This window comes from Microtus pennsylvanicus, chromosome 9, assembly GCF_037038515.1.
Source record: "Microtus pennsylvanicus isolate mMicPen1 chromosome 9, mMicPen1.hap1, whole genome shotgun sequence".
Lineage (NCBI taxonomy): Eukaryota > Metazoa > Chordata > Mammalia > Rodentia > Cricetidae > Microtus > Microtus pennsylvanicus.
The window spans coordinates 86,293,368-86,315,104 of record NC_134587.1 but is presented as its reverse complement, the minus strand read 5'-3'; the positions used below and the strand labels follow the sequence as shown (position 1 = coordinate 86,315,104).

Sequence of the window (21,737 nt, the reverse complement as noted above, 5' to 3'; positions counted from 1 at the left end):
TCCAGCTGCGGTCCCTCGATGGATGGTGGGTTGAAGTCCAAAGAGCACCTGGAGTCTGTGAACCATGCTGAATGTAAAAAGCACAATCTGCTCCCCCGTCTTGTGGGATTCTTTTCTCAGGCAGGCAATAAAGCAAGGCCCAGTTCCCATTCTACACTTGGGAAACCCAAGCTCAGTGCCCAAGGTTGCCTTTCAGTCGGACAAAAGTGTGTGCTTTTTCCCCCCCTTTTGTGACTTCTGTGATTTTAAACTATCTGGAAGCTATCAGCAAACAGTTTATTGACACCTCCACATCATCTGAGTATTTTTTATAAGTCAGTGTCTTTAAGAAGGGTAGTCGAAAGCCTAGATGTTCCTTAGAAGTCACAGAGAGGCAACGTGGTGGGTAAAGGCGCCTGCTGCCACGCCTGATGATCCAAGTTTAGGCTACACAATTCACACCTGTGTGGTGAGCACAAGCTGTCTTCTGTTTGCCCCTGACTTCCTCTTTCGTGCTCATTCACACAAAATAAATAAATGTGATTAAAATAAAAAAAAAACAACCAACGAATAGGATTCATTTCTCCGTGCTTCCTCAGCCTTTTGAGTTAGACCCTAGGAGTGGTGCCTAACTATCAATTTTTTAAAAATTGCGTGCACGTGTGTCTGTGTTTTCGCGCCTGCGCTGGCTGTCAGAGTTAGTTCTCTCCTCCCACCATGTAGGTTCCTGGGATAAAACTCAAAGCAGTCTGACTTGGCAGCAAACGCCTTTATCTGCTGAGCCATCTCGTGGCCACTACTTGGCTTTTAGAGTGTTCCTGGTGATCTTGATGCACGCTCAAGTTGGACAATCATTACAGTCTATCGTTTCTTACGGCAATCGCCTCTTTAGATAGGACTGCAAATCATAACTTGGCGTAGAAACGAGGTTAAAGTTTGTCAGAAGGCGTAATAATTACCGTTCCCACTGCATAGCTAACCCCAGGAATTGCTGGATTTCTTCCAAGATAGGCTCGCACACAGGCTGGAGACAGAAGAGGGAAGGGTCCACGGGAGTTGGGAGGAGGGACTGACGGCAATTTTTCGTGGTTGACTAGATTTTTGAAACAGCAACTTCCAAGGGTACATTAACCAGGCAGCAAATCCACTTGTTTCTGAGGGGAGGTGGGAGGTGGGGGCGGGGGTGGAGCGTGGGGCGGAGCGACATTCGCAGCTCCGGAATCGGTGCCTTCCAAGAGGCGCCGCTCGTCCCCCCCTCCCCCCCTCCGGATCTGCCTGGACCCGGGCGCGTAAACTCTACTCTCCAGCCAACCTCGCCACTTCCACGGTCTCCCTTACCGACCTCCTTGAATTCCTCCGGCCGGATCCGACCAAGGGAATACCCCGGATCGCGGCAAACTGCCCGCCCCCTCGACACCCTTCCTCCGGGTCTCCGCCCCCGCTGGGGCTGCCGGGTGCCAAAGGAAGCTAGGGTGCAGCGGCTGGAAAATGATCGGTGCCCGGAGGGTGGCCTGGAGCTGCAGGTAACTGGCGCGGGACCTCGAGGGCAGCGAGCTCAGCGTCGCTGTCCCTTCCCTGCACTCCCGCGCGCGGACCTGCTGCGCCCTCGCGCGGGCTGCTCCTTGGGGACAGCGGTGCTCCCTCGGGGCGCGGCGGGAGAGGCGCGGACCCCCAACCCTGGGCGACACCCCGACGCTCTCCGCTCTTCCCACAGCCACCGCCCGGTGCCGGATCCCTCCAGCGGCGCGCAACGGCTGCTCCGGTGAGCGCGGTCCGCGCGGCAGATGCCTGGTAAGATGGAGAAGTTTCTGCAGATCGCGCCGCACTCTCTGGCCATCATCCTGGGCCCGGCGGACAGCCCCGCTGAGGAGAAGCCCGGGACCGTTCAGCCTTCACCCCCCGCCCGGACCCAACCCCGGCAGCTCGCCCGACACCACATCGGCTACGAGATCTTCGCCGATTTCAAAGCGGAGAACATGCAACACTTCTGGAACAAGAAGGTCACCGCCGCGGTGGCCGAGACTTTTTTCCTGGGCTGGATCGACGAGCAGGTCCTGCTGATTCAGGGCAAGGAGGAGCATCTTGAGGCGCTGCGTGAGGGCTGGACACGCAGGGCGCTTCGGCCCCCCTCTGGCTTCCAGATCCGCTGTCTAGGTGAGTGAAGCTGCCCCGTCGGGCTGTGGGGTCCCCGCCCTGCCCCGGACTCCGGTGGGTGCTGAGCGGGCAATTAGATGCGAGTTCTCGGGGTCTCAAAATCTTCGCGCACATCTCGGTCGGGGAGGGGTCCGCAGCGCTCGGGGAACGCGGGATAGGGAAACTTCTGGGCACTTTAGCCACCCACTTCACGGGCGGCCTGCGGAACCTCTTGGCGGCGTCGGTGGCGCGCCCCGCGGGGCGGTGCCTGGGGCTGGCCAGGTAGGCGGTGCGCGCGGGTCCGGGCTTTGAGTGTCAGCTTTTCCGCGCCTCGCGGGCCTGGGGAGTGCGAGCCAGGCCGAGGGAAGGTGCGGAGAGTCGGGATTCCGGTCACACCGGGTCTGAGCGGCGGGTCCTTCAGCTGCGCCTCTGTCCCCCCGACATCCCTTCCCTGAGTGGCGACCTCGGGGGGTGGGCAGCGTCGCTCATCTCAGGTGTGTTGGCGCCGTTTTCATCCTACCGCATTTCCATACCAGACAAAAGGTACATTTCTTCTTAAATGCTTGGCTTGTGGTGCAGCTTCTAAAGAGCATCGTGTGATTGAAGGCAGAGGGGGAAAAAAAAGACAGCAGAGAGGGGCCAGGGAAAAAGTTTAATCTTTTCGTTTGTTGGTGGCGAAGGTGAAAAGAAAACAGAGCGGAGGTCGCTGGAGAGGGTTTTCGTGATCGCCACTCAGCGTTGCCTTGACTTGTGTTTTTTATTTCACGGCTACTTAACGTGTTTTTCTTAATCCTGGCAACCTCGTGCTTAGAATACTTTTTAGTTTTGGACCTTGGGCCCAGTGATTACGAGCAAACACAGCACATAGCGATGCTTTATGAAACGATTTGACGAAGAAAGCATTCTTTCTAGTTCCAGGGCTTAAAAATTCTTTTATGACATTTTGGGAGGAGGTCAAAAGTTCAAACTGTAAAAGAGTGTAAAGCAGCCTTGTTGGGTCTCTGCGCCTCCCGCGAAGGCGTAGCTTTTACCTGCTAATGTGTTTTCTGTGCGAATGGTAAATTTATAACATTTGTATTTTGCTGTGTGTTGTCTATTTTTCCGTAGCAGAGATTCGTTTTTCCAAAGACTCCTTTGAATCGAGTAGATAAAAAGCTGGTAAAAGCCTGCTTCTTGCCGCCCCTCAAAGGTCTCGCGCTCTCTCTGCCCCCTCCCCGTCCAGCCCCTGTAATTATGGTGCCTGCCTTACTAAAGAGGCCCAGATTAACGCCTCTGAGGATTGGTCTGCCTGCAGGACTTGAACATTTGGGGGAGAATCGTCGTTCCGTGTTTGTGCTCCTTCAAGACTTTTCTATAATATTTCGATAGTTTTCTTTGAAACTTGGCCGCAGGCTTTTGTTTTTTCATTTGGGAAATTTCATCTGTGGACGACAGTACAGTGCAATGTAAAAATAATGGCTTGAACCTCATGTACCCCATCACACCACTCGTGGGGGTTTAACATCGGCCTCTGGATTTTTGTTTCAACTGAACCCTCTTCCTCTCCACTATGACAGTTTTGCTGTCTCATGCGTGACAACATAGTTTCATTTGTAAACATTTCAGTATGTTCATTTTTTTTTTGTTTAATGCGTGTTTACAAACAAGAATTAGTGATCTGTCATATTAAGCAGAGAGAAGCATTTTGGCAACTTCGAAAGAGTCCAAATTCATTACTGAAGTTGCTTGATTACTGTCTTTTTTTAATTTATTTATTTTTTATTGATTTATTTTTTTGATTACTGTCTTAACCTGTTCAAATGGCGACCTGTCACAGGCTGAGCGCCCCCTGATGGGAGTCTGTGGCTATTGCAGGACAGGGTCCTGAGAGGGAGGAAATGAGGCTTCCTCTTAAAAGGGAGGCATCAGAAAAAAAGGAAGGGTGGTACCTGCTTGTGGTGGCACCTGCCTTTTGAACTGTCTGGGCAGTCAAAGTGTCTGCTGACACTTCACTTTTTCTTCAGGAAGCGCAGTTGCAGTGATGGATTGCCCGGAGATTCTTACGTTCTGTAAAATTCTCTAATGGAACTTCAATGCCGGTGGGAGGGCCTCATTTTCTTGGCGCTCCTGGAGGCCGACTCACACACACATTCCCAACCACAGTGTGACTGTTGACAAACCAAAATACAGAAAATACAAAGAATCACATGATACACGGATGTCCAGAGACAGCCAAGCTGAAACTTTGCTTTGAAAAAGTTTGATTGACACTTAGAAACACCCCGGGTTTACCTAATTTATGCTCAAGAGTAGGAAGCAACCACTGGTTTCGATACTTTAGTTTAGTAACACATTTCTTGGTTTATATTTTAATGCTAATCCATGCCTTGCAGCCGTCTTCCAGCTGGTCTTGAACTTGCTCTTGAGTGGCTACCAGACACTTTCACGCTCCTTTGTGATCTTTGTTAATTACTTTACGGACACTGCGCTGGCCAGCCAATAGGACCAGCGACACCAATGAGCATTGCAGGAAGTCTTACATTCCTTCTTGCTGAACTTGAACTAACCAGGGCTCTGAAATAAAGACAGCCAAATGCCGGCTCACGTTTTTGTATTCTTATGGAAGATAATAACATCCACACAAGGGATCATTTTCTAGATGGTCCCTTAGATCCCACCAGGGATGGTGAACTTGTTCTCTCAGGTTCTCCCAGTGAGGAATAGAAAGGAAGGCTTTGTTTCCTGGTGTCACCTGCACATCTCCTGTGGACATGCCCCTCACACCACCCGGAGAAGAGGCTGCAAAGACTTTACCCGGGAGCCTTTGTCCGGCTGTGTTGCACTACAGTTGAGGCTAGCCCATCCGTTCACATTTTATTTCATAGCTTCCTGGAAAGAAGTGGGAAACGTCCGCATTGGAACACGCAAGCGTTTTTTGGTGTCTGTAATTCCAAAAGTACATAGTTCTAACCAGCTGTCAAACTTTCCGGTGAGGGTTGGACACCAAAGTGGTGATTACGGGATCAGCCAAGAAGGAGGGAATTAGGCAACTCAAAGGGCAAGCCGTTTTAATTTGGCATAGTCAAATCCGCCACTTAGAAATAACCTGCTAGTATCTCCTTAGAAATACCCTACAGAGCGCAAATAGAGTCAAAGGTCACTTTTTACTTCTCGGGTGCCCTCCCAAGGTGATGTCTATGTAGGTGTGGGAAGCTAGTAATTATTTTTAACTGACTGAGAATTTCAAACATGCATACCAGGTTTTAAAATTGTTCTGTAAAACGTGTTCCATTAAGTCCCGTACATGTTTACTGGGGTTTTCCAGTGCCAATCTCTTGTCATTTCCTGAAGATACAAGGACTGATAAGGCAGGCAGTTTGGGGCTTGGGGCTCTGACTGGGGGAACCGAGCATTGTAGGTGCTTTGAGGGCTTTTGTCGTGTGTGTTGGGTGAACAAGAAGTGGTATCTGCCTTGCAAGCAGGCAGGAGAGAGTTCCTGGGGCGTGAGGAGCCTGGCTTTGTGCAGGCCGGGCTGGGGTGGGCCAGAGTAGGCAAACCTCAGAGCAGCGGGCTGGGAGCAGCAGCTCCAAGGCTGCAGAGTTCAAGCCCTGTTTGGAAGTGTGTGGAGCTCACGGGAAAGGTGATCAAGGACCATGTGTGGAGAATTGGAAGAAACCGGGGGGCCTTTATGCAGAGCAGAAGTGTCACCATTTGATGTATATTATCATCATTATTATATTTGTTTCCAAGACAAGGTTTCTCTGTGTAGCCTTGGCTGTCTTGGAACTCGCTCTGTAGACCAGGCTGGCCTCGAACTCACAGAGATCCACCTGTCTCTGTGCTGAGATTGAAGTCATGCGGTACCACCGCAGACTTGGTATGTGTTTTAATAAGGTTTCTAGGGGCAGAGAAGGTGACAGATGGGACTGGAGGGCAAAAGAGATACAAATCCCTTGAAGCAGTCTTGGGGAGAAATGAGTCCCAAAGTAGACTATTTGTCTTACCCTACCCTCTATACTTAAACCTTCTATAATCGTGGCCCTCAGATTATGCCAACTATCTGCTGGAGTCCAGAGACCCCTCTGCCTTTTTGTGGCCACACATTTGTTCCAACTCCTCCTCCATGCTGGGCTTTTGGGTTTTCCCTGGGCCCATGGGTTTCTCTAAATGCATATCCCAGGGAGGCTGGGTTGCTATCTCTGTCCTTGCCAGTGACTTTTTTAACACTGCCCCATTTGATCCTTAAATATTCATATAGTTGAGCCCAACTTTTAAGACCTAAATACACATTTTAGAGTGTAGTTAAGGATAGTCCTTTGAGTTAAAAAAATTGTTTAGAGTGTGTAGGCAGTAAGATTTTATTTCATTTGGAAGTTTTTAATTGGTGATCTCGGAAAGATTTTCTTTCCTCCTTCCTTCTTTTATAAACCTCCTTTTTATACAGCCTGGGCTAGCCTCAGACTTGTTACATAGCCAACCGTGGCCTTGAATTACTTGACCATTTTCTTTCCACATCTGAGGGCTGAGATTATAGGTTTGCAAGACCACCCTTGGCTAAGAGTTGCTTTCTTAAAGAGGCTTCTTCAAGGAGTAAATTATCAAGACAGAGCATTTTTTAAAAAATTGCATACTCCAAAAACTCATCTACGCTCAAAAGCAAAAATCAGAACAACTCACAGCTCAAGTGTTTTAGATCCACTTAAAACTGTTTAATTAATTGATGTCCAGCTTAGTGGTTTGAATTCCTCGCTTTAAAACTTGTTTGGTTCGTCCAGCAACTGGGATACACTTTCTAGTGCTTTCTGAGCCAAAGAGTAGAGAACGAATCAGTCCCAGTCAGTTCTAGTCTAGTGGGCCCACAAACATCCAAAATTTTTTTGTTTTTGCTGTGTTGGTGATTGAACCCGGGGCCTTGTGCACACTTGGTAAGCATTTTGCCAACTGAGTCATATTCCCAGCCCCTGAGATACGAATAAGGTAATTGATAGTGCTGGGAACTGGCCCCAGGCAGCTAAAGTGCATCTGCAGAAGGTCTCTGCTTTGGTGCCCCCTTTGGGGGAATATTTGGATGGTGAGGCAGGTGCTAGCAATTGTGCCAGGGTTATATGTTTAAGCTAACTTGAAGTTCTTGAGGAAGAGAAGCGAAGTTGGCCAAGGCTAGCTCAGTGGAGGCATGCAGGCTTTTACCGCTGCAGCCAGCGGAGGGCTATGAATATTTAAATATAGATTGCTGGATTAGACTGGTAGAAAAATCCAGAAGAGTTTCAGATGTGGGCTTCTTTCTTGAAGACGCTTGCCTGTGATAGTAAAACCTCAGGATTAGTCTAAGCAGGGAGCGGCGATGCACTTAGGCCTTCATTAGTGTCCAGTCAGCTTAAAAACCATTTTTGTGAATCACCTCACTCTGGCTCCCTGGCACTTTCAGCAAAGGTGTGGCTGTTTCTATACAAGAAAGTATTTAGAGCGAGGTCCCGAGCTCGTTGGCCGTGCCTAGAATCACGGAGAGGCTTCCCAGTCTTAGACATCCCACTGTCTACTCTGTTTCCCTATTATCACTCCGTTGTTTATTTATGTTCTCAAGCATGTGTTTGTCTCTTTGCGCGTTTGTTTTGAATTTGGGAAAGAAACTGTGTGGAGCAAGGGATTTGTTGGTCATCATTATGGTCATTTAGGGTAGTGGTTCTCAAACTGTGGGTTGTGACCCCTTGGGGGTCACATACCACATATCCCACATAATAGACATTAACATTACGATTTATAACAACCGCAAAGTTACCGTTATGAAGAGGCAATAAAATAATTTTATGGTTGGGGATCACCACTAGATAGATAGAAGCTGTGTTAAAGGGTGGCAGCGTTAGGAAGGTTGAGAACCCACCAATGTAAGGGAACATAAAATGGAAAAGGTGTCTGGGGTGCTGTGGAGGGGAAAAGGTGGGAGTGGAGGGAGCACGGGCTTAGGTGGAAGCTGAAAACCAGCCAGGCTGAAGATGATAGAGGAGGAGGAAAGAGCGGGCAGGGGACACCTGCCAGCAGCAGACCCGCACAGGTCAGGTGACATTGCGGGACGACTTCAGGTTGGAAGGGTCTTCTCTTGAGTCCTTTCCTTTGGATTCTCACAGCCTTTCTAACCAAGTTCATCCCTTGGTATCCTGATGGAATAGTCTCCAAGGAGGCAGAGACGGGAACACACTAGGGCTCCATGACCATCCAGCTTAGAAGAATTGGTGAGCCTCCGGTCCCAGTGAGAGATCTTGTCTCAAGAAATAAGGTAGATAGAAATAAGAAGAAACAGTTGGGTGGTGGTGGTGCACGCCTTTAATCCCAGCACTCAGGAGAAAGAGGCAGGCAGATCTCTGTGAGTTCGAGGCCAGCCTGGTCTACAGAGTGAGTTCCAGGACAGCCAGGGCTATGTAGAAACCCTGTCTCAAAAGACAAGCAAGCAAACAAACAAAACAAAAAAGGAGGAATGACCTCTCAGTTTGTCCTCTGGCTTTTATATACATGTGCACACACACACACACACACACACACAGCATATATACACACAGACATTCTTCATCTGATTGGTTACACTAACATTGACCCTGAAGTTGTATTGGACTGGCGGTATTCATCCAGACTCAGGATTCACCTTGACTCTTTCTCCAAGGAATCTTCTTGCCTTGTAGATTGTGATGGGAATCATTCCCATCACACGTCATTTCCCCTTGGGCTGGATAATCTTCGCAAACCTCGAAAAGCTTGCCAACTTCGGAGTTAATATGGAACTTTATGACATTTTTTGTTGTTGTTGTTGGTTGTGGAAAATGTGCAAGCAGTGTAATTTGGCTGGGTTGGTTTCCTTTCACCAGAGGCTGGTTATTAATTTATTAAAACATGCTGGTTTAAGAGAAAGCCTTTAATCGTTAACTGTGAAACACTAAGATGGAAACATGAAAGGCGACCTTAGGAACCATGTCTGACCCCCCAGATAATGTCAACTCCTCTTGCATCTTTCTCTGTCGTCTACATTTCTTCTCCTGTGGGAAAAGGAATATTCTAGAAGATAGGTTTTACACCATTTCTGTCTTCGTTTTATTCAGTGGTTGCTAACCCTCCCTCAGAGTGGAAAAGGATATGACAGGGAGAAAGATGGAGTTATATGAATGTTTCTTAATGTGTCACAGGCTTCTGCAGACACTATATGCATTGCCTCATTTAAACTTTAACGAGGCATTGGTAATGGAGTTCACCTTTAGAAATATTTTTGTTATTGTGTGTAGGCACTGCTTGGTGCCAGAAGAGGGTATCCAATATCCTGGAGCCTGAATTAACAACAGTTTTGTGCAATGTAATGTAGGTGTTCTGTGGTAGGACAATGGTCTTCCACCTTGTAAAGATTTGTTGCTTGCATTGCTTTAATAAAATGCTGATGGGCCAGTAGCCAGGCAGGAAGAATAGGTGAGGCAATGAGAACAAGAGAATGCTGGGAAGAGGAAAGGCTCAGTCTGCAGTTGTCACCCAGACACAGAGGAAGCCAGATGAGAATGCCTCATTGATAAAAGGTACCAAGCCACATGGCTAACAAAGACAAAAGTTATGGGTTAATGTAGGATGTAAGAGTTAATAAGAAGCCTAAGCTACTAGGCCAACCACTTTATAAATAATGTAGATCTCTGTGTGTTTCTTTGGTACTGAATGGCTGTGGGACCAGGTGATACAAAAACCTCTGTCAACAGTATTTTTATTTTTTGTATAAAAAAGGGCAACAAAACTTTTAGTTGTAAAATAATTTCTCTAAATTAAAAAGAATTTATGTCATGGTGATACACAAAAATGTAAAGCAACATCTGAAGATACAGGTTCTATGAAAGAAATATATTGCGCTATATGATTTTCATTCTTTAATTGTTTTACAATTTTATTTATTCATGTGTACGTATGAATGTCTGTGCATGTGAGTGCAGGTGCCCATGAAGGCCAGAAGAGGACATATTGCTGCTCAGTATTAGATCTGGAGTTACAGACATTTGTGCCCTGCCTGCCATGGGCTCTGTGACCTGAGTACATGCAAGTGCTCTTAACTGCTTCTCCTATGATTTCTCTCTAGTCCCATGATTTCAATATACATACATATTGGTAATTATACAACGTAGGTTCTTTAAAGCTATGACATTGCTTTAAGTATAGTTTTGATTAGATCTGATAAGCTCTGATATAGGCTCTTTCCATTGTTTTTTGTCATATATAGGTAGATAGCTACTATATTGATTTCCTCTTTTGCCTCATAATCACTCTAGATAAGTTTTTCTCAACCCTCCTAGAAGTCGATGTTCCAAAAATCCATTGTCGTTGGTTGTTCCTAGTCTACAGAGCCAGTGTTGATTCTGCAATAGTTTGTAATTGTGGAATGGAAACAGAACTTAGAGTGGGAGAAGTATAAAACCTGAATTGCTGGCATGGACATTTAAAAATTGCCATGCAGTGGCAGTCATCCCCCATCAACACTGGCAGGGAGTGGTTCAAAATGCCCTGTAGATGTGGACACCCACAGAAGGTCAAATCCCTGATTCTCAGGAAGGGAGGTAGGAGAAGGGTCGCCAGTAGCTGTTACCTGGCATTCTCAGGGAAAAGTCAGCTAGTGTGAGCTGGTCAAGCAATTCATTTCTTGCACTTGGGAGAGCAGCATGCAAAGTGTTAGTCTGGCTTAGGGGTTTTTATTATCATGCTTCTGCTTGATATTAAAAATCAGGTATTCAGGGACACTTGTTGAAATGTGGTAAGGAAGATTTTATTGAGGACCGCTGTGGTGAGGATAATGACCCTAGCAATGGTGTCTTGTGGTGGGGAGAGAGGCTGAATTTGTAAAATTCCAGGCAGGGGTGAATAAGATCTTCTAAGGAGAAGCACAGGCCGCCATGTTGACCGTCAGACTGTTGAAACAGTGAACTCAAAGAAACTGGGGTTTCTCTACAAGTGTCATGTTGGGAGAAGAAAAAGAAAGACTGAACCATGGTGCCAGAGGGGAGCCTGGGGCAGCCAGAGGAGCAACAGTTCAGACACCTTCTTAGATCAGTTTGCAGGAGACTGGAGCAGAGACAGTGACATGTCAGTGACGTGTGGGACCACACATCCAATAGGATGTCTTGTTAGGCAGACCTCTTGGCCACTTATTTAAACGTCAACCTCATTTTGGACTTTAATGATAGATCTGGGGTGAAGGGTGTCCCTGGACATCTTTATTTGTTCCTCTTTCCAATGTGCCCATTTACTCCAATCCCCCACCCCAAGACAGGACCTCATTGTGCAGCCCTGGCTGGCCTGGACTCATCATATAGATTAAGCTGGCCTCAAACACACAAAATCTAGCTGCCTCTGCTTCTTGTGCTGGGATTAACGCCCTACAACTTGATCTTTTTAGTTGGCTTAGGACGGGTGACTGAGCCTAGCTTGGTAAGACTGCCAGGACACAGATTCTGATCTGAGCAGCTCCTGTCGCAGATCCTTCTCTGTATACAACCTGAGCTAGTGACAGATTTGTAACTGCGAATCAGCATGGACATGAGAGGACGGAAAATTATTTAAGGAAATAGATGGATGATCAGGGCTCTGGCTAAACCCCTGTCACAGGGTTCTTGCTAAACACAGGTCAGGGTTATCGGACTCACTTGGGCACAGTAAAGGAAGAGAACCCAATTGGCTGTTAAGGATGAGGTTTCTGCTAAACTAATTTAGTAGAGGTCTTTGTGGAAACCAGGTTATACAAGAAAATGCACAGACTAAGAAAACTGAGCACAGATCAGGGCTCACAGGTCAGGGAGGGGCACTGGAGGGCACAGGAGCGGAGGTAGCCATTTGATAGGAGACCCCATGAGTGCTCTTTGGAAATCGGGACTGTTTTTGTTTGTTTGGCCAGTTTGTACAGTATAAACTGTTCATGCTTGAGTATCTTAGTTGCAGGGGTCACAAGCACTTGTGTAAGGGCGATACTGGGTCTAATTTCTGACTCACACTGGTTGTCAAGACAGAAGAACCCCCCCCCCCCCCGTTCTAGGTTCAGGCCTGAGGTACAGGGTGGCTCGCTGTCACTCCAGTTGGGAAGTGTTTGTTCTTGTTCTTTTTCTCCTTTTAACTCTTCCTTCACTTCCTATAGAAGTAAGTAACTGTAGAGATTGGAAATGATTCTAAATCAAGAAGGCAACGAAAGCCGTGTCTGTGACAGGCAAATCTTAGGCTTGAAGAGTTCCATGGAGATATAGTCACGTGGCTAGCCATGATATTAACCTAGCTATAGATGACAGATTAATTAGATACCCTTTCTGTGGAGTCTTTAGTTGATGGATTTCTTCTCCGCCCATTTCCCACTAAAAGCCAGGCATGATGGCGCATGCTTTTAATTCTAGAACTCTGGAGGCAGGGGCTAGAGGATCTCTGTGAGTTCTAGGCCAGCTTGGTCTACACAATGAGTTCTAGGACAACCAGCCAGACCTCTGTAGAGAGACCCTGTCTCAGCAAACAAACAAACAAACAAACAACCTAAGTATATCCAGTAAGTTTCTTTGGGTGAGACATAGCTCAGGAAACACCAAGATTCTTACAATAATGTGAACTTGTCTTCAGGAGCATGCCGTTTCCCACGGTGTGGCTGGAAGGAAGTGAGACCGACTTTTCTAAGCTCCAGCTGTGTGCCAGTCTGTTGGTAGAGAAAATGTAGAAGCAGGCTTAGCCAGCAAACTTAGTGCAGCATGAATAAGTCATACCTAAAACTTACACACTCCAATCGATTGGTTGATAAAGTCCTATTTGTGTATGACACCTTTTAAAATGTCAGCTGGAAGGATTTCAGGTTACAACAAAAACCATTGCGTGTGGTGCTTTAAAACCAACTTACTTCCTTCTGTTACAGTTTCTGGGAGTTTAACAGTAGATCACTTACAGGCCAATAGGCTGGGGTTGAAGGCGTTTCTAGAGAGCTGTTGACTATGAATCGTGCTGTTCATACTCGTTGGACCAGCTTCTCTGAGGACGTGAGTTGACATTAGCCAACTGAGGGTCAAGAGCGTGACCTGCTCAAAAAGTGCTTTTGTTTCCAAGGAAGAGATCTCAAGTCCAAGTGTGCCAAGAGGGAGAATGTTAGTATTCTTCTCACCAGCGCTGATGACTTCAACATGAGTTCTGGCCAATGAAGTTAGTTCCTTGTAACACTGGGAACATATTTAGCTTTCTAAGTAGGACAGTCTTTGTGCTGACTTTGCCCGTATGCCAAAAGAGATTAATCAGGCATTTCAGTTAAGATACTGCCCTTTCCAGTCATAAAGTTTGAAGATGATTCCCATTTATATGTCAATTATTTTATTTTTGCCAATTCTTTTCAAACGTATGCAGCCCTTGTCTTCTGCTTGCTTCTATTAGAAGGTGATCTTGACTGTGTTTTCCCACTAGACTAACTATTTTGAAGGTGGAGACTGCAAGCTTTGGTTTGTATTTTTGAATCCAGTTTTCTGTGGTCATGCAGAAGTTTTACCACTGCATAGATTCTCTTAAAAGTATCATTAATACTAAGCAGGTGCCAGTGGCAGCCCCAAACTGTGATTTTTAGCTTGGGGAGATGTGAAATATAGTAAAGATGAAATAAGTCCCTTGTCATAATGCACCAGCAGTGGTATTATAAACATATTTTCCCCCCCAAAACATCTTGGCAACGTATGTTAAAAAGCCATCCAGATGTTCACATGGTTTGATATGGTAACTCTATCTCCAGGACCAGATATAGAATAATAATCTATACTATAAAGGCCTTTGTGGGGAGGCTACTCATTACGCAGTTTACATGAGTGAACACTCGCAGGTCATCAGTAACATTGTTTCCTTATATTGGGCAGAGTACTGCATAGTCACTGAAAAAGGTCTTTGAAGCTCCTGTAACCCCAGGACTCTGGAGGCAGAGGCAGGGGAACTGTGAGACACAGCTCAGCCTGGGCTACGTAGTGAGTTCAAGGCCACTCTGGACTGCATAGCAAGACACTGTCTCAAAAATGTTTTGAAGCAACATGGAAAGAAACTTCGGATGTGTGATGTTCCTTGAGATGCATTTACTATTTGGCAGCAGTTTCAATCAGAGCTAAACGTAATCCAGGCACATAGGGATGAATTGAGAAAATAGCAATATTCCTGTGCACTGGTTACTATATTTTGAGCCATGTACCAGGTGTCTTTTCTTGGGTGAAATACCTGAGCTGGAGGGTAACCTTGTCCAATCATGTTATGTGTGTATGTACACATGTGCCATGCCATGATGCACACGTGGAGGTCAGAGGACCACTTGTGGGGATCTGTCTCCTCCCTCTACAATGTGAGTACCAAGAGTTGATCCCGAGTTGTCGGGTTTGTCAGCCTTTGCCAGCGGAGCTATCTCACTAGCCGTATGTTGCTGCTGCTTCTCCTCCTCCTCCTTTCTCTTCCTTCTCATCCTCCGCCTCCTTCCTCCTCCCCCCCCCTTTTTTTTTGAGATAGGATTTCTCTTTGTAGACTAAGCTGGCCTTGAACGCAGAGATTTGCCTGCCTCTGCCTCCCAAGTGCTGGGACTCAAGGCGTGTGCCACCACTGCCTAGCTCACCCTGCTTCGTTTAAACAATCTACATGAAGCTACACAGGTGGAGTAAATCCAAAAGAGACCGAAATTTGGCAAAATGCTGCAAAATGTGTCGTTCTAACGATTACTGTGAGCGGCGTATCTTAAATCTGCCTGTATTATGATACAGCTTTAGAAATTTAGACCTGAGGTATAGTTTGTAAGTTACATAGTGTTGAAATTATGTCTTAATTAAAAATAAAATATTGGATAGTTAAGGGAAGTCGGATGGACTAGTCTGTTTATCCCTTCGGGAAGCATGCTTTTTTATTGCGGTCACCGAATGGTTTTTGTTAAGGAGGAAGGTATCTTTCTCATAGTTGAGGGGAAAGGGTGTGAAATGAGATAACCGTTACAGGACATCATGGTACTTGCTATTAATGTTGAGCCAAATAACATTCGCTGTGTGTGTAAACTCAAGGTCTCTCTCACTCTGCTGGGTCTCCCTGAGGGGGAGTAAAGATCTGGAGCCTTCAGTAGAATAGAAAGGACACTGAAAAGTTTCTATTTGCAGGGGGAAGACAGAAGATATAAAATTTGCATAATTTGTATGTGTATATTCCGTAAATAAAGTGATCAGAAACATAATCCTATTGTATATCCTCGGACTTATGATCAACATTTTGCTGAGTTAACTGGATGCCTGGAGCATCATTGGTCTCCAGTATTCAACATCAGCATCTTCCTGGCTCTGGTCAAGCAAACATCAGAATTCTTGAGAAAATTTGGATGGAACTCAGCAATTTTATGAGGTTTATGTCACACATGGATTCTTAAGTGTATATTGGAATGGATGCATGAACAGTATTTATTTTGAGAAGTTGACCAGTAGGCTGGTGAGCTGGCTCAGGGCTAAGCACCCAGCCTCATGGCTTGAGCTTGGTCTGTGTAACCCACATCGTAGAGGGAGGGAACAGGTTCCTATCAGTTGTTTTCTGACCTCTACATATTCCATAACATATGTTCCCTCCCAAAAAAATGTGGGAAAAATCCGAACAATGGTACTGTTTATCTTTGATTATAGAAACCTTATCATCAGGCTATGGGTATTGTTTAGTAGTAATGTACTTTCCTGGCAAGGCTCACAACCCTTGGTTGAGTGTGGTACACTGCCAAAAAACCAATCAACAACAAAAAATATTTTAAAAACATATTAAAAATGGTGCTATTTTTCCTGAAAGTTAATTTTCCTTCTGTATATGAAATCAGAAGGAATTAAGACACACTACCAGAAATCTATACAATCTGTGAAGGTTTTATAATACATTATTCCTTAATTGAAAAGATCAAAATGTCCTCATTAGGATAGTCTCATGTGGGGCTCTCGGTGATGGCTCCGTGGATAAAGCATTTGCCATGCAATCATGAGGAGCCTAGACCTTCCACATAAGAAGCTGGGCCAGGATGACAGTCCACCTGTGATTCCAGGAGGCAGCGACAGGGGACTCCCATGGCAAGCTGGCCACCTAGACTAGCTGAACTGGTCAGCCTGTGTTTAGTGAGAGACCCTATCTAAATATATAATATGGAGAGTGAGAAAAGTACCCAGTGTTAATCTCTGGCCTGCATACAGTATGTGCAAGAGCACCCAAATACATGTGAGCCTCCACAGATTTAAACACACTTACACATGTTTACACACACCACACATATGTGGTGGTGGGGGTAGTTATTTTCATGAAAACTGACATTTTTACACAAGGAAGAAATTCTAATGATAGTGCTGGATATTATTAGCTAAACAGATGGAGGTAGTCTGGGGTGCATGGACGGGTTCGTTTTCTTTGACAATCAAATGATTTGGAAGCAGAAAAGAAGTGTTATCAGAAATCCTGGGAGCCCAAGCTGAGACAATGTATGATACCTGAGAAATCAAAGTTCTCTCTTTGGGGGGTTCTGAGCCTCATTGATTAAATAGCTTAAATATGGGTTCCAAATGAAAGGTTGAGGACAAAGAATGGACCCAAACAGAAGCATGAAAATAATTGCTTAGAGTTTAAAAGGAAACTTCAGGGCAGGCAGGCTGTGAACTCCCCAGCTGCCTGGACAGAAGGAGCAGAATGGAGGGGCACTGAAGCTATGCTGCTTGGGATGAAGCTGCCTGCAGGTCAGCCGCCTGGTGGCAGGCATCCACATGCCCACACTGGGAAGCAGAGCTTCAGAAATGGAGCAAGGAAGCCCAGAGTGTTAATTACCAAGTTTAAAAGCATATTAAAGGCTCTAGCCAGCATCCAAAGGTAAAAGATGGAAGAGAAGAAAGAGAAATAGTTATGTCATTCTGAGTCAAGCCTCAGAAAGATGGGCAGACCCAGAAGAATCTCATGGTAGCTTAGCTGGTAAGGACTGCACTGGGGGTGGGAGTTCTGGGAAGGAAAGGCACATTGTCTTAAGATGAAACCCCTTCACCCCTCAGACAGTGGTCCCTAGCTAGGTCCCTGACCTGCTGTGTCATGTCTGCAAGGGCATGCTCTCACCCAGAGGTGAGTTCCACTCTCACAGGCTGACTGGGTTGCTGCCGTGGAGCAGTTAGCATGATCACAGAGCAATCCATCACGTTTGCGGTAGGTTGTAACAAATTGTAATTGTGTTCAGATTCTGGAGACAGTGTATCCCTAATGTCAAGACAGAAGGGCAAAGAATGCTGTTTTCTGAAGACTCAAGCCCACTGGTAAAATGGTCACAGTTCACTCATGTCTTCTAGACTTTCAAACCTCATGGAACTGTAAAACTGTTTTCTAGAATGTTCTCTTCTAAGAACACAGTACTGCCACCTTTTCTTCCAGAGGCATTTTGCATGAGAAACAAAACAAAACAAAACCCCAAACCAAAAAACACCCTAAAGCCAGCAAGCCAAGCAAGGAAGACGTTGCTCCCCTAGCTGGGGTTTAATATGGAAATATTATTCAAGCCCACATGCCTCCTTGAGGTATTGTGGCCTTATTTACCTTTTCTTGAAGTTTCAAACATACGAGAATCACAGAAAAAAAATACCAAAATGGCGATACTTTAAAGAAAAATATGTGCAAATGGAGACTGTTCTCTTGTTTCTTGGCCACCCAGACCCAAATAATCACACAGAAACTAATAAATGTTGTATATTAGTTACAACATTGTTTGGCCAAAGCGTATTCCTAGCTAGCTCTTATGTCTTAAATTAACCAATTTCTATTAATCTGTGTATCACCACGAGGCTGTGGCCTACTGGTAAGGTTCTAGCATCTTTCTCTTTTGGCAGTTTACATGACGTCTTCCTGACTCCTCTTTCTTTCTCCCTGCATTCAGTTTAGTTTTCCTACCTAGCTCTTTTCTGCCCTGTCATAGACCAAAGTAGCTTCTTTATTAATCAATGGTAATAAAACATATTCACAGCATACAGAAGGGAATCCTATGAAAAATATATTTGTCAACAATAAAAATATTTTTTCCTTCTTCTTCTTCTTCTTCTTCTTCTTCTTCTTCTTCTTCTTCTTCTTCTTCTTCTTCTTCTTCTTCTTCTTCTTCTTCTTCTTCTTCTTCTTCTTCTTTGATACTGATGGGGCTGGAGAGATGGGTCAGTGATGATGATCACTGACTGCTCTTGCAAGGAACCTGGGTTCAGTTCCCAGCCCCTACACAGCAGCTCATAAATGTCTGTAACTCCAGTTCCAGGGCATCTGACACCCTCTTCTGGCCTCTGTGGGCACCAGGCACGCACGTGGTGCACATATTACGTATAGACAAGACACTACTACACCCCAACATGAGTTTTAAAAATAATTTTAAATAAAAAATATTGAGTATATTGCTCTGGTCCACTCAACAACCTTTCTTCAGAGTGATCATCCCTAAATTAGGGAGAAAAATTCTCCCAAGGCTTCCGGCTCCCTAGAAGAGACTGGAATTTTCTATTGAGACCCCCTGCCTTGTAGAGGGCCTTTTTCTCTGTGAGTCTGTTGCACTTGTATGTCTCCCCACTCCCAATAAATGCACCTTCAACTGCTGATCCTATCTGCCATGCTTGAGAGTTTTTGCTGCCACCTGTTGACTTCAGTGGTTTTTAAAAAATTTATTTATTTATTTTATTATGTATACAATAGTCTGTCTGTGCATATGTCTGCAGGCCAGAAGAGGGCACCAGACCGCATTACAGGTGGTTGGGAGCCACCATGTGGTTGCCAGGAATTGAACTTTGGAAGAGCAGGCAATGCTCTTAACCACTGAGCAATCCATCTCTTCAGTGTTTTCCTGCCTTTTCATTTGTTAAGTGGCAGAGAAAAAGAACTTGATTTAGACTCCCTAGACTATATCAAGAGATTAAACCAAACCTTTAAGTATTAATGTTTAAAATAGTTCTCTCATGCTCTGTTGGACCTTGTTTCAATGTTCTTAAAAGATCTCAGAAATCCAAGTGGTTATCATTTTTCAGATTGTTTAATTTTAAAATTGCATTTATGTATCTCTCTATCTCTATCATCTATCTATCTATCTATCTATCTATCTATCTATCTATCATCTATCAATCATCTATCCATCTGTGTTTGTCTATGTGTATGTGGACAGGTACCTGCAGTGTATGTGTGGAGATGGCTCGGCAGTCTTTCCTTCCACTGTGTGGGTTCTAGGGATCCAGCTCAGGGGTCAGACTTGGCAGCAGGCACTTTTATCAGCTGAGTCATTTGCATGGTCGCCTCTCTGTATACAGAGGGTCCTATCATGAGGGGAGTCCTCTGTAGTTAGGATGCAGGGTCTCCCTTCCACACCTCAGTAAGTTTGGCTTCCGAGGAGAGACTCCAGGTGTCACTAGCTACGACTTTCCTTCTGTGACACCTGCTTCTACTTCTACCCATAAAGCTGGGTGCCCCACCAGGAGCTCTGGTTGTGGACATGGGCACTCTTTGCCAGCTCTGCAGGCTTGGACTTGCCACTGCCAGCCCTGCTTCAGTGAAATACAAGTTAAACACGTAGCCATGGCCCCCTCTAACCTTGTAAAGCTTTGGGTTCTGAAAACACAAAGCAGGTCGTCTTGCTATTTGTTTACTTTGGTCTGTTTGTTTATACCAGACAGAGTGTGGTTATTAAATATTATTAGGTTATGTATTTTTTTATAATTAACATTTTTCTGCCTAGTTTCAAAATAGGCTGAGTGAACACCATAGGCTGCTGTTGGCCAATGCCCTGTGTAAGGTTTGAGATGCTTAAGGTCACTGCAAAAGGAAGAAAAAACGCTGACGTTCAAGGTGTTGTTTTTTTTTTTTTTTGTTTTGTTTTTTTCCTGGTCACAGTTCTGTTCTTTCATTCCTGACCTTCCTTGTTGCTAATCCTATGTAGTGTAATGACTTTATTTTGCTCTTGAACAGACGCTGTGGTAGGACCCTCCCTTGGCTGATTGCCTGTAAGGCTCATTGCGGAATGCACAGAATGGCTTCATTTCCTTCTGTGTTTTAATCAGTAGAGACCTGTGCAAGCAGGTAGATCTCCCATAAAGTACCAACAGAAGCATCACACTGGTCTTCTTCTTCTTCTTCTTCTTCTTCTTCTTCTTCTTCTTCTTCTTCTTCTTCTTCTTCTTCTTCTTCTTCTCCTTCTCCTTCTCCTTCTCCTTCTCCTTCTCCTTCTCCTCCTTCTCCTTCTCCTCCTCCTCCTCCTCCTCCTCCTCCTCCTCCTCCTCCTCCTCCTCCTCCCTCTCCTCCTCCCCCTCCTCCTCCTCCTCTTCCTCCTCCTCCTCCCCCACCTCCTCCCCCTCCTCCTCCACCTCCTCCTCCTCCTCCTCCTCCTTCTTGCTGTTATTCTTCATGCCAGAGCAAAGCCAGCCCTAGGATTCTCTTCAGAAAACCCCAGTGCCCTTCCCACTCCCTGCTGGACATCTTAACTCATGACCCTAGGTGAATTGTGAGATCCAAAAGCCCACCTTAGAGGTCACAGATTCACAGTGTTGTCCCTTCTGTGTTCTCGGCTTTGATGTGGCAGTGACTTGGCCCTGGTGGGCAGGCGGGCCATGGTCAGGGGGTTTGCAGAACCTCCTCCTCTGCAGCTGCAGAGCTGAGGCTCCCTCTCAGTCTCCATTGTCCGTGCTCCGCCTGGAGGAAGGGAGGGATCCCTTGTAATCCAGGTGGCCTCCTTCCTTGCTTTGACGAAAAGATTCTCGTCCTTTATCCTGCCAGACTACAGTTTGATCCTTGCCTCAGGGTTCAGTTAGTGAGTCTGCCAGAGTCTAGAGCACAGAACTGCAACTTTGGAGATTTTGTCTGTCTACTTCTGGGCCATGGAAGGCCAACCCTCCTACATCATGAGCCAGGAAGCAGTTCTGTACCCTCACTGCGTGAGAATGCACCCCTGAGAGCCACCTTTGCTTTCTAACTGCTGTGCTAGCTTCTGAAGTAGTCTTACCCGCTTTCTATTTTCATTAAATCGTATTTTATTTTTCTAATACATGGACCTTGGCTCCTCAAGTAAACGTCTGTCACATCTGATGGGAAAAGGTACACCGGAAGGAGTGACGTGGGACAGCTAGCCATCACGATAATTTTCCAAAGCCAGTCAAATAAAAAAATCACAAAATAGTAACATGAATGCGAGGGGCGTGGGGACGTGTTTCTTTTTGGCACGATGACAAGCAAAATTTATATTGCTTGCCTTGTGGGAAACTAGAAGAAAGAAGAGAAAATGTGCATTTCCATGAATTCGAGAGCATTTGAGCAAACGGAGCACTTGAGTGTATATTATGTGCTAATAATATGGTTAGTAGGATACAGATTCTAGGCACCGTGGAGGACACGGACAATGTCATTACTGTGGTCCTAGCTCCTCATTGCGCATGGTTTCACCTGGATGCTCAGGTAACCGTCGGCTAGAGCAGGTGCTTAGATGCCGACATGAGTTGCAGAGGGGCTCAGAGCTAAGATGCCTTTCTGTGTCTATGATAAGATACCCGAGATAGGCATCTTAACAGGGGGAAGAGTTACTCTGGCTCTCAGTTTGAACAGCCTCAGTTCTTAGCCACTTGTCTCCAATGTTTTAGGCCTGTGCAGGGGGCACCCCATCATGGGGCTGGGGA

At 45.7% G+C, this 21,737-nt stretch overlaps 1 protein-coding gene across 1 annotated transcript in view; it reads left to right on the top strand.

The window, feature by feature from the left end:
• Positions 1 to 1,181: 1,181 nt before the first annotated feature.
• Stox2 (storkhead box 2) overlaps positions 1,182 to 21,737 on the top strand; it is a 230,896-nt gene continuing 210,340 nt past the window's right edge. Inside the window, exons 1-2 of the mRNA XM_075986734.1 lie at positions 1,182 to 1,502; positions 1,694 to 2,133. Coding sequence (XP_075842849.1) covers positions 1,764 to 2,133 — 370 coding nt within the window. The 5' untranslated portion in view covers positions 1,182 to 1,502; positions 1,694 to 1,763. The remainder of the gene's footprint in view (positions 1,503 to 1,693; positions 2,134 to 21,737) is intronic.